We start from the raw sequence: 13,366 nt of genomic DNA, 5'->3' as shown, positions 1-13,366 counted from the left end.
TTAGGTCTGAGGGAGTGACCGGGTACTTGGGAAGAAGAGAAAAGGCCAAGTGGGTCAAAGGGATTGACCAGACACTTGGTGAGAGAGTCCTAGGTAGTCACGGGTGACCGGATGCTAGGTCTTATGTACCAACAAGTCATGGTTGACTAGATGTTGGTTTAGGGGCTTTGGGCTTGGTTTTGGGCAAAAACCAGGTTTGGATTGATCCGTGGATTGATCCGGCGAGTTTGGATTGATCCGTGGATTGATCCGGCAGGTTTGGATTGATCCGTGGATTGATCCGGGTTTGGATCGATCCGTGGATCGATCCGGTGAGTCCCCACGGAACCTCTGGATCGATCCGTGGATCGATCGAGTCCCAATCGATCGGTGGATCGATTGGGGCCTCGATAAGTCTTTGGATCGATCCGTGGATCGATCCGAAGTTTTTCCAGCAGACGCTCCGGATCGATCTGTGGATCGATCCAAGCCTCCCAATCGATTGGGAGCAATCCAATCGATTGGGATTCAACCGTTGTGCAGGGCGTGCGATTTCTTCAGCAGAACTTCAACGATTCACTCCGGATCTCTCGCCAACTCCTCCAGCGCTCTAAGATCAGATCGCCAGTTCTTGAAGGATCTTGGAAGCTTTCCAAGTCAAGAGGCGGATCAAAGGCAAGAAGAGAAGCTAGGGTTAGGGTTTTCTGTACTCATTGTAAGCTTTGCGCTTGTATTTTGTTTCCCTTTCCTTTCTTCTTGTACTGAGAGTCTTGTAGGGCTTCTCCGCCCTCGGTAGTTACCGAAAAGGAGTGTTTTCATAGTGGAGGGTGCGTGCGTGGTGTGGATCCTTGGACTAGTCACCTCTTGTGAGGTGGATACCAAGTAAACCAACCTTGTTAGCGTTGTGTGATTTGTTTCTTTGTATTTCCGCTGCACATCTTAGAAGAAACAAGCAACGCCGAGCAACGAGCACGCGACGAGCTATTCACCCCCCCTCTAGCTACTTTTGGTCCTTACAATTACAAGAACAACTCTCGAGTTGTCGATAAACTTGTGAGCTCATTCATAATGCATCTATAAAATAGTTGCTATAATATGTAAAAATTATTTTGTAATTACTTATAGCAACTACAGAATAACTTCTACATGTCGTGGAACATTGTAATAATTACGTAATAACTTTTATATATTATAGCAGCTAATCATCGCACTACAATATCACTAGAAGAAAAAGAATTAAAAGAATAAACTATTTAATAGCACACCCTTTACCTCTTTTTTTTTTTTTTTTTTTTTTTTTTTTTTTTTAAGGAGTGTTCATTTGCTATTTTATTTAATTCGGGACACCCTTTTTCTTTTTGCCCCTCAAAAAATAATACTAGTAAAATAGCTATTTATTTTTTTAAAATAAGCCCAAACATTCTAACCTTGGCAACTAACTGCTACGACAGCAAAGTGCTTTTACAATTCCTTGGTACACAAGTTTTACTTAATAAAAAGTATTAAGCCTCACATTTGACAACATATGTTCTTCAAATTCAAGACAAAGCTTCCTTCCATGGGCGCCACGACTAATGTTACATAACCATTGTATGACAGAAAGAACAACTTCATCTGATTCTAAAAGAATAAAAGCTACTCTAAGAACAAAAGTACTTTAACAAAGGAAATCGAAGAACCTCATACAACCGAGGAAAGCAACACTGCTAGCAATAGCTCGAGAGCTGGATTCTCCGCAACTCCATCGAAGCGAGAAGGAAATATTTTTCTATTCCTGTAGTGTGCTCCAGTAGAAGTCAAATGAAACTTGGTTTAGCTGATAGCTACGATAAGATTTAGGAAACTTGGGGAGTTTAGCTTCATCATTCATATCTATTAGGGATCCCATTGAGCAGCTAAATAACCAGCTTTCTATGGGGAACAAGAATGACAATTCGACTGTCACAGGTATTTGTTAGTCACAGAACTCCCTGTAGAGCAAGATTCAGCTCGCGTGCATTCTTCGCGATAGACCCTCCTCTTCTATCAAACGCAAATGTGAAGTTAGGGGAAAAAAATATACAACGTGAAGGGTATATTGAAGTCATTAGGGGGAACCATGGCATTCCCATTATTTAACTCAGCGATTGAAGAAATAGCAGGATTATGCTCACCTCATCGGGGAAGAAATACTATGCTTGACCTTTTCCAGCTCAACGATGCATAAATTGCACCTTTCCAGCCTGGTAATGACCAAAAAATGATGGATGAAGGGGGAAACAGATGTTAGTCATAGAAGAATAATTCTAGAAGTCGTAAGAAGAAAAAACAACTGGAAAAAGAATAGAAACCTCTGTTCTGCTTGAAGATCAACACCAACAGATGGACCTGCCGATACGGTTGAATGGATTACAGGACCAAATATCCTTACAAGCTCCAGCAACATTTCCAGGGCAACACCTAAATGCCTATAGTTGAGAGCAAGATCAAACAATATCATAATAGAGAGTTTGAGAATGAATTAGTGTGCCATGAAAATGGATGCATGAAATGCCAAATTTAGATATTGTTGAAAGGTAAATAACAGGCAGGTTCAGTGACATGAGAAGTCAATTTCCTCTTTGCTCATAACTGAAATACTAAAGAAGGGAACTGAAGGTCGGAAATGTGTCAGTTCACAATCCCTTAGAACAAAGCCAAAATTAAACAACTAGAACTGCTGGAAACATACCTATCCATCTTGCTTTCAAGAAGACTAGTCAAAAGTGGTAGGAGAGAGGTGAAGATATCCAGAGTAATGATATCGCTTTCATCTTTCAGAGAGCATAATACATCAGCAGAAACCTGCGGTTATATAATCACAATAGTCAAGAGATTAGATCCTCATTGCAAGAAAAGGCTGCAGTTGAGAGCACATACACTGTGATCAGACATTCTTTCAAGTGCTCTGATGACACCTTTGACATCATTTCTTTCCCAAAGCCGCTGCACTACCTGTAAATTATAGAAAAACATAAAAAATCATGTAGGGCAAAAGGCCAAACAAGGTCTCTAACACAACAGGACTTGACTTAATCCGAAACACAATTAATAGAGATAAAATCTGAATGTAACATACTGGAACATAAGACAATTTGAATATATTGATTGACAGAGGCAGATCTATATGGAGGCACAGTAGGGCAAGTGACCTTCCATGATTTTCCAAAAGTATAAAGATCTTTGTGGAACATGTAGGGACCTTTGGTAAATTATGATATAATTTCTGTTTTCTGTAAGAAAACATTAAAATTAATAAATTCTGGGGATCAAAAGTAAAATTAATAGACTATGACTAATTAGATTGTTTTGGCTAAAATCTCAAGTGATCTTATGTGGTTGTTAGGTTCAGATATTTAAGTCTGAGCAAAACCACAATGCTACTTCAGTAAAGAACATGCTCTTAGAGGAAGCCTTAAAGCTAAATAAGAGAACCAAAATTTAGCCAAAAGTAGACCCAATTTTGTCATAAACATGATAGCAGATTGCTATTTTCCCAGGCTTAGGCATTATAAAAAGACAGGTAAATTATATAGCTAAAAGTAAATTAAATCTTAAGCAAGTAAACTCCAATTTTACCATAAAAAATCAACAGCTACATTTGTCTACAATGAAGATACATCATCTGCCAAAACATTAATTGATTACATGATACAAATTTTACCTGTAATTTGGTCAATCGAGATTGTGTCGAGTTCAAGAATTGGTCATGACTCTTCAATATAATTTCTATAGAATCCTCATCAGAAGCAGATAGAGTAGGTAGAGTTTCAATTTCAGTATTCTGCCTGTGATTTCTCTGCTCAATACAATAGTTATTAGAAACTACTATATCACGGTGTATACTTAGAAAAAGTAGATATGATAAGAATAACAGAAATGAACCAACTTAACTACTAAACCATTGCATGTTCAGATTAATGAAATTAACAGTAAATGAAACGAATAACAGTACTTGGCAAGACAAATGTATGCAAGAATAAGAATTTATAACTACCTTTGACAATAGAAGAGAATACAGATGATCAGAAAAAACAATTAAGCAGTAAAAAATAAACAAAGACAGAGGGAATAAATTGCTACTATGACAGAATGGCCAATATGCAATGACAAATTTCGCAGTCAAAGAAAAGTGAATCAGATGGGTACTACTCATATCTTTAGTTACTGAAGATGCACAATTTATCAAAGAATATTAACTCATCGACAAGTGATGTAGCAATAATTCCTATCTTTATAAAAAAAATTCCCTAAATTAAATAGACAGTGACAGTATGCAAATAATTGATCTGAATGGGCTATTGAGTGAACTAATTATTATATTAAGTTTGATAAATGTCAAATATGGAACTTTCAAGAAAATTCACCAAAGAGTAGGGGGAGCGAGCAACAACTGTTATCTCGGAAGAACTGCTTAATGTTGGCCGATCATAGCTTGGGGAAGGTTCCATCCCCTCACAGTTTACAAGTGACCTTGCTCTTCCTACAAATGCTTAGAAAATAGCTTATGGACCATTTTACCATGATAAGGACCATTTAAGACAATACATACCTCGTCGTGAAACATCAGATGAGAATGCTTCCTTTGGCTTATTGACTCTAATCTTAACTAAATAACACAGAAAGAACTACTGTTAGTATGCATCATAATATGTTATATTGAGGGTAAAGCATAAAAAAACATAGAAATATCATTATAATGTTTCAGTTGACCAAATCTATGATTGATTAAGATGACCCTTTTAGCATTCATCGGTTTGAGAAAATTTTGATTGGGAATGAAACAATTACAATGCCAGTTTATGAATCTTTAGTGGTTAAAACACCATAAAATTCACTTCTAAAACAAAGTAACAACAGAAGACTCTTTATACAGCAATAGAAACATCCTTTTTAAAAGTGTCTGCATAAGTTGCTCATCCCTCAGCATAGTGTTCTGCAGTGAGAGAGTGCATTGGTTCGCTTAAGACAGTACAAGAATTGTATGGGCTAAATTGATTCTAGTTTGTTAAAATGTAATAGTGATCAAGTTAAAATGATCCAATTAAATCAATTTCACTAATAAATATACAACCATATATCAAATATTTTTAGGTCCTATATGTAAAATTTCTTTTTATGGACTGTTGGTCGTTAGGGTTGATTATTCATGATTTGGTATTGTTTCTCAAATCTAGAGTGTTCAATATCCACAACACAATTGTAGGAGATACTATAAATAAATGTCGGATTCATTAATCCATGGGCTTTATTTTGTAAAGTATTTAGTGGTCTGGCAAGTTGTTCCATATTTGCATGATGTTGCAATGGGTTCAAGTCTAAAAAGATAATTGAGTCAAAGTTTTATTTTATTAATTTGGTTTCCTAGTTTCATGTCCATTAATTGTGGGTGCCAAAGTGCATTTATTCATTCATACACCAGTTCAATAATTAGCCTATGATATATTAATTCAAAAATTAGCCTAGTTTGACTTTATCAAATATAGGTGAAACATTCCAAGTCGTATGTGTTACTAAGCTAATTTAGATGGGTGAAAAAATAGGTTGTAGCCCTTTAGCTAAGGTTGAATTCAATGCAGTGAATATGCCCACAAGAGTGAAGACATGGACATCTCTTGCAAGTGTGCAAATCAGCCGTCACCGATCTGATCAATTTTTTAATGGATTTCCTCCCATTTCCAACAAAATCTACCTTATCTATACCAGTTTCTTTGAATGCCAAGCTTCTTTTTTACCTTCAATTCATTATTTCTTAAATACTTAATTTCATGGAGGTGACACTTAGACCCATTTGTATAGGTCCAACACAACAATTTTGTATTAGTTCAACAACAACAACAACCAAGTCTTATCCCACTTAGTTAATGTAAAATACCGGAAATAGGCGGATATGAATAAGGGAATTTTCCGAAATTTTTGGGCATTTTTCGGAGCTTGTACGGACGAGTTCACGGGGATAAAAACGGGGCCCCGAGAAAGCCTGTTTGGGCTACCCATTTAAGAGAGGAAAAGATTTATTTATTTATCTCTTTTTCCTTTTCTTATTTATTATCTTATTTCTTTTATTTCCTCTCATTCTCGCCGTTCTCTCTTATCTCCCCGACGCCGCCGAGCCTTCTCCTCCTCCTTGCCCTAACCGCCGGCCGACGGTTTCTTCTTCCCGAACGCCGGCGACCGGTTCATTGCCGGAGCCCTAGCACCGCCTGCCCGAGCCAAACTCCTCTCCTCTGCTTGCCCTAGCCACCCGACGCCACCACAGCGCGTCTGTGCCCAGTGCCGGCGCCACCGTGGACCACTCGGTGCCCTAGCCGACCCCTTCGTTTGCCGGCGATCTTCCCTGAGCCTTAGTCATCTTCTCAGCCGTGTTTTCTCCACCCGACGGCGTCGCCATTCGTAGTGCCGCCGGCCTTCTCCACCCCGTCGCTTCTGCCCTAGCCGAACCTTGAAGGTAAGGGCTATACCAAGCTGTGTTGTGGATTTGATCTGCGGAGGTGACTTCTTATTTCTTGGGTACTGATTTTCTTCCTTGTTTCTGATCTCGTCACCAGAAATTGGAGAGGCAGGGGGAAACAGTGAGGAAGGGCTCTGCTGTGCAGTGTTCCGACAGCAACAATTAGAGTTCCAGCAGCAATAAATTTAAGTTGGCAGCAACAGACCTGGTGTGGATCAACAAACACAGCTACGAGATAGGTAAGGAAATTTAGGTATTTTTGGTTTGAGGCTCAGATTTACAGAGTTATGGGTGCTGCCTAATTGATAGTATAGGGTATTTAATTGTTGTTGTGGATTTTATTTTGATCCTGGTAGTGTGGAGGATTTTTCAGCAGCAAGCAACCTTTCACTGCAGTCATTTGGATTGTGAACTGAGGTAAGGTTTAGGGTTTTACTTTGATCATGTTGTTGATGATTGATTGATAGGATTAGGTAGTTTGGAATTGATCTAATGGTGGATTGGGGATTAGGTAACTAACCCTAATTTATCGTTAGACTTTATTTAGATAAGTTGATGATTATTATTTAGGGTTTTGCCCTAAATGGTTTTAAGGATTTATTTAGCAATTCATTCGAATTTTAGCTAAATAAAAATGTATTTATTGGATACAGAATTTTGACGCGAGACGAGTATCTCGATGTCGGATTTGGACATTCCTATTGGAGGCGGGTACTTTTGACTTGTGTCATTTGATATGCTTAGTAATTAAATTAACATGTTGCATTAATTGTGTTTCTTATCTGTTTCGGTTAATCACTACCCAAATCTTACATGCTTGATTGATTGATTGGTTTTGCATCTCGGGTATATTTTACCTGTCTATACATGCTTATAGAGGTAGTGATATGCCATGCTTGACCATGTTCAGGACCTAGGTTTTATACCTTCTGTATACCTTTGGATTGTTTTGGATTCGTTGACCTTTGATGCATTTTTATATATATGTGAATTAGGTCAGGATATTCTTGTGGTTAGTGCCATGCACCATTTGCATGATTGCAGGCTGTGCGATAGTCCGCTCCATTATTGTTGAGCACGTTACATGGATCTGCACACCACCACTCATGGGTTGGTGGTCGATTCGGTGAGTGTGTTGCAGCGGGGACTCTGTTAGGCACCGTTGGTCCGCTCGTGGGTAGTGTGACCTGGCGTGTTATCCGAGGATTCCTCCCGTCTTTGAGTCTGGGAGTTGAGGCATTCAGCTCCCCGTATGATTTGGGGTAGGAGGATAGGTGTACTCCGACATCCGTCCACTCGGTCACTCGTCGGGAGTAGTGACGACGGTTGTCACAGCCCTACCCACTCGGCCTCACTATATGTGAGATGATCGGTGGCGTCGGGGTGACCGGGGCATCGTTGGCATCGTATCGTGATCGTTTATTGCTGTGTTTGTGTATCTGCGTATTGTTTGGATACTATGTTTGGCGTCATCTGAGTTTCCTTATCCCTCGGTTGTTTGACCTTATACTCGGGACTGGTTAGTCGGTATTCTCTGTTTATTTGGATGTATTCTTATCTTTCTTATCGGGAGATGATTAGTGCTAGGTGTTGTTTCTTTACTTTGTATTGTACCTGTGAGTGTTGGACTCACCCGCCTCCGTTGTTGTTATTTTCGGGTTGATCTTGTCGGGAAGGAGTTCGAGTCGCTAGTCCCCACAGCACGTAGTGCTAATCCTCTATTGGGTTGAGTTGTTATTTTATTTTAGTTTTCTCTATCGGACCTTGTTTTAGTCTTATTTTGGATTTTTCATATGGATATTGTATGAAATCCTTTCGTTTGATGGACCTTTGGTATGATTTGGATTTTATTCTACTATATGCCTGCTTGGACGGGAGTAGGATATCGGTTTTGAGCTTTCTGAGTGTAGTTGAGTAGGGTGGTTTTGAGTCAGTTATTATTCTGCGTGGTTGTGTAGGGTCGAATATATATATAAGCTGCGTGGTGATTGGTTTTTATTATTGTTATGATTCCGGTAGCTGTGGTGAGTATTTAGTCTTGTAGAAAATTTTTGATTGTCACGGGGAGATCTTGTAGAAATTTTCTCGGACGGAATCTCCTCTGGGGCGTGTGATTAAGTGGTATCGAGGCTTTCGATCTTTTGTTTCGTATTTTGGATTTTGAATTTATCGATACCATTTGGTATCGAACCATTTTTCGATCTTTTGTTTCGTATTTTGGATTTTGGGTTTATCGATACAATTTATTTGGTATCGAGGCGGAATCTGATACACCTTTTGGTGTTACGGAGATTTATCGGATATCGGTTGTTGGTATTAGGATATTTGGGTTCGGTTTGCGAGTCAATGGGCGTTATTGGATTTTCGATATGTTATGTTTGGTTCCGTTTGGTTATTGGATTCCGTGATAATCTCGTTGAATTTTGAGGTCAATTAGGGGGTGACGGAACATCTCGAGGCAATGAAATAGGTATGTTGTTATTTTAGGTTGTTATATTGGTATTGATATCTGTAATTTAATTTAACAGATATGAGGCGATCTACTCGTATTCTTTGCGAGGCGTGGTCTGGGCGACCCGTGGGAGGACGAGGATCTCTGGATATGCAGAGATGCCCTTGATAGTGAGCACTGTCGATCGGGGCGGACTCGGGATGCGGCGGGGCGTCGGGCTCTCAATCCGATAGCTCTGTGAGATACCTACTTTGGCCACAAGCGGTATCCACGCTACCACATTTACCGTACCGTGAGTACCGTTGGTGTGCAGACATACTACGTATTCGGGACCACGCCACTGACAGGCACGGTGGCACAGTGCCGATTACTCTGATGGCAGCGGTGCACCGTATCCGGTACCTTTTCTCTGGTACCTCAGGTTGCCACCACTTTTGTTCCCAGGCGGTACCGACGGCTTATGCTCCGGTATATCCAGCAGAGTTCCTCCTCAGGTTTATTCAGCGGTACCACACGTAGTGTCGGCTCGGTGTTTCATTCTGCGGTAGTCAGGCCATTTGATATTGTCATTTGCGAGCTAGGATTCCGGCCGAGTCGATGAAGACTCGTTTCACTCTTTCGCGGAGATCTCGATCCAGGTATGGCTCTGTCGTGGATAGAGACTATGGGCGGACTTTCTTATGTGGCTTGCTCAGGGTGGGAGAAAGCAGTGGTGCCTATCGTTTCACGGGATGAAGCAAATGCAGGTGGATTACTCGATGTTATGAATCCTTGTCATCGCGTGGAGACCAGGTTGAGAGGCTTTTGAGGCCGTTTCTTTCCATTGTCTGTCGGATGGCTCGTGACAGGATTTTATGAGTCGAAGGCAGAATAATCGCTCGATGGCCGAGTATAATCTTGAATTCCTCCGGTTGGCTCGGTTTTGTCGAGTTAGTTGCGGAGGAGAACTCGCGTAATCACAGTTTATCTGAGGTTGGATGGTTATCTGCGTATACGACTTGCGGATTAGGGATTACGTCTTACTCATGCGTTGAATCGAGCTTTGATGATAGAGTTAGCTCGTGACGGCGTATTCGGACGGGAAAAGAAAGCGTCTGGGTCGAGCATCGAGGCGAGTCCGGCGGAACCGACAGGACAACCACGAGTAGTCGCGAGGCAGTCGGTCGAGTACTTACGGGCGTCTCGTGAGCCTCGAAATCGAGGCGGTCTTCTTGGGGCGTTCCGGTTTTCTCGGCGAGCCGTGACCACCTTCGGTGATACTCATTGTTTGAGATGTGGATCGAGAGATCACCTCACCCGGCTTGCTCTGGGACGGTCGGTTGCTTTAATTACTGCTAGGGCCTGAGCCAGATTGTCAGTGAAGGCTCGGCGGCTTGGAGGTCAGTCGGAGGGGCAGTCTAGTCGATCGAGGCGTATCGAGGAGGCGGCCCAATCTTCTGTCGTCGGAGGCAGCTCCTCCGCGGCATTTGGCGTGCTTGGGCGGGAGTACTCGGTGCTTAGCACCCAGTTATGCACGGACCTTATTATCAGACTCGAGCGATGCTCGACTCGATCTCGGCCAGTGCGATGATCACCGTCCTCTCGATCTTATCGCGTAGTCCGGCGCCTCGATGGCTACGCTTGGCCGCGGCTGGCGATGTTACCACCTCCTCCTCCAGAGGCCGGTCGTGTTCGTGCGATTACGAGAGAGGATGCTCAGCGGGCCGACGGATTTTTCCAGTACGATTTCTATTTATGCATTCTGCTGATATTTTGATTGATCTTGGTAGTTCGCATTCTTTTATATCCGTACCTTTATGCGGGAGATTGGTAGATTACCCACGACCCGTGATTGTTGTCTCGCCGTCGGTGATACTTTAAAGTCACCGGAGATCGAGGTTGCAGTTAGACTTTGTGACATGATACTTCTGGTAGATCTTAGTATTGGAGATGATCGAGTTTGATGTCGTACTTGGCATGGATTGGTGTCGGTTTATCACTACCGTTGATTGCGGACGAGGGTGGTCGCCTTCCTCAGACCAGACCCTCGTGGAGTTTCAGGCATCGAGGCAGCGGCGTCTCGATTATTTCGATTCGAGCGCGAAGTGTTGGTGCTGATCATGCCTGGAAGTTTCGATGTGTTGTGATTATTTAAGTTTAGGTTGTGATTGGAACTAACATGCGTTGTGAGTTTGCGGAGGAGTTTCTTGCGGTCGAAGACCGGATGCAAGAGAGACCAGAAGGTCGGGGGCTGGATTCTTGGCGAAAAGAGTTCTTGCGGTCGGAAGACCGGATCTGAGCAGAGAAGTCGAAGGTGGGGACCGGTTCTTGGCAAGAGAAGCTCTGCAAGTCACAAGATTATGTGTGTGATAGGCTCACTGTCGGAGAGCGATTGGAAAATCGATTCAGGAGTTGATTGGTCCAAATGAGCTGGGGATCGATCGATTGAAGAAAAGATCGATTGGCTGATCGATTGGTAAAGTTTTGAACGCGTCTGGATCGATCGGTGGATCGATTGAGTCTTCAATCGATCGGCCGATCGATCGTGACCTCGCGACAGAAAGCATCCAGATCGATCGGCCGATCGATTGAGGATTAATCGATTGGAGTGTGATACGAGTGCGGGATGACTCGAATCGATCGGCCGATCGATTCGATGTATTGAATCGATCGGCCGATCGATTCAGCGATTTCATGAGCAAGCGGTTGAATCGATTGAAACGCGCCTCGATCGATCCATCGAATAAAAGATCTGCACCGTCGATCTTGACGCGATGGCTTCCAACGGATAGTTGTGAATCGATTGGAATATGACCTCAATCGATCCACGGCGACGGCGGCGTGAGAAACGGCTAGTTTTCTCAACGTATAAAGCACGGAAAGAAACGGGAAAACACATACAACGAAACATATACTGTTCCATTGCTCTCCAAGCCTTGAAAAAGCTCTCAAGTGATAAAGATTCAAAAGCAAAGGGTTCAAGCTCCTCTCTACTACGTACTGAAATCTCATCTGCAAAGAAGAAGCTGGTTAAATCTAGTAATCCTTCTCTACTTCTTCTTTGTAGCATTTGTGATATTTATTTTGAAAAAAAGGGAGAGGTGTATTTCTGTTAAGGTTTCTCCACCTTCGGTGTGATTCCGAGAAGGAGAGTTTTCGATAGTGAAAGAGTGTGAGTGGTGTGGATCCTTGGATTAGTCACCTCTTTTGAGGAGGTGGATACCAAGTAAATACCGGTGTTAGCATTGCCTTCAGATTTCCGCTGTGCAAAACAAAGTTGGTCCCCCTCAACCGATCCTAACAAGTGGTATCAGAGCATTGGTTTGCTTTTGAGGATTCATCGTCAAGAAAGCACAAGTTAAAGAGCTACAAGATGTCAATGAAGGAGGGACATAGTACTTCACGACCACCATTCTATGAAGGCAGCAATTTTGCTTATTGGAAGAGCCGCATGGAACACTATCTCATGACCGAAATTGATATGTGGTTCTCAATCACGGAGGGATTCATGGCGCCAACTGAAAATGGAAAAATGCTTGAGTCGTCAAGGTGGACTGTTGAACAAAAAATGAAGGCTCAAGCAAATGCAAAGGCGATTGTGACTCTTCAATGTGGATTAAGCTCGGAACAACTCAACAAAGTTGGACCCTTTAAGAGTGCCAAGGATTTGTGGGATAAGCTTATTGAACTAAATGAAGGCACCAAGGATTCAAGAATTGCAAAGAGGGATTTGTTGATAAATCAACTTCAAAACTTCACCATGAAGGATGGAGAAACGGTAAGCTCACTACATGGGAGATTCGAGGAACTCCTAAATGGTCTTCGTTCAGTTGGAGAGAGTGTGGAGAACCGAGATCTCATAAGGTATGCTTTAAAATCTTTCCCAAGAAACTCTTTATGGTCATCCATGGTGGATGCTTATAAGGTTTCAAGGGATTTGTCAATAGTGAAATTGGATGAATTATTTTGTGAACTTGAATTGCATGAGCAAGCTAACACCAATGTTCTCATAGGCCATAAAAAAGAAAATATTTATCAAGTTGAACTATTTGGTGCTACTAATGAGTTTGCTAAAAGTCTCAGGACCAAAGAAGAGGAGATGTGGCTTTGGAATCGGAGATGTGATATCAACATGAAGAATATCAAAGAATGATGAGACATTCGAGGAAGTTTGACAAAAAGGATGTTAAGAAAATCTTCAATGATGAGAAAAGAAAAGGTAAATCTCTTGTGGATTCTAAGAATAAAACTGATGTAATTTGCTATGAATGTAAGAAAAAGGGGCACTACAAAACGGAGTGTCCAAAGTTGAAGAAGCAAGAGGAAAAGATCAAGAAAAAGAAGAAGGCGTTGAAAGCCACATGGGATGACTCATCATCAAGCTCATCGGAAGAAGATGAAAGGAAGAGCTCAAAGCACATGGCTCTCATGGCCTTAAGTCATGTAGAAGATAGTGAAGATGAAGATAGTCATGAAGAAGATGTGGA

At 41.8% G+C, this 13,366-nt stretch overlaps 1 protein-coding gene across 4 annotated transcripts in view; it reads right to left on the bottom strand.

The window, feature by feature from the left end:
- Nucleotides 1-1,438: 1,438 nt before the first annotated feature.
- LOC122034231 (katanin p80 WD40 repeat-containing subunit B1 homolog KTN80.4-like) overlaps nt 1,439-13,366 on the bottom strand; it is a 31,235-nt gene continuing 19,307 nt past the window's right edge. For 2 of the 4 annotated variants that reach the window (XM_042593385.1, XM_042593387.1), the window contains exons 11-18: nt 4,550-4,606; nt 4,365-4,480; nt 3,662-3,796; nt 2,878-2,952; nt 2,690-2,802; nt 2,310-2,426; nt 2,133-2,201; nt 1,439-2,001 (exon numbers count right to left, since the gene is read on the bottom strand). In XM_042593385.1, the coding sequence (XP_042449319.1) occupies nt 1,938-2,001; nt 2,133-2,201; nt 2,310-2,426; nt 2,690-2,802; nt 2,878-2,952; nt 3,662-3,796; nt 4,365-4,480; nt 4,550-4,606 (746 nt within the window). In that variant the 3' untranslated portion in view covers nt 1,439-1,937. The remainder of the gene's footprint in view (nt 2,002-2,132; nt 2,202-2,309; nt 2,427-2,689; nt 2,803-2,877; nt 2,953-3,661; nt 3,797-4,364; nt 4,481-4,549; nt 4,607-13,366) is intronic. The other 2 variants (XM_042593386.1, XM_042593388.1) reach the window with 2 other exon arrangements.

The sequence above is a fragment of the Zingiber officinale genome, chromosome 11B (genome assembly GCF_018446385.1).
Source record: "Zingiber officinale cultivar Zhangliang chromosome 11B, Zo_v1.1, whole genome shotgun sequence".
NCBI classification, from domain to species: Eukaryota; Viridiplantae; Streptophyta; class Magnoliopsida; order Zingiberales; family Zingiberaceae; genus Zingiber; species Zingiber officinale.
This window is presented reverse-complemented; position numbering and strand designations above follow the sequence as displayed.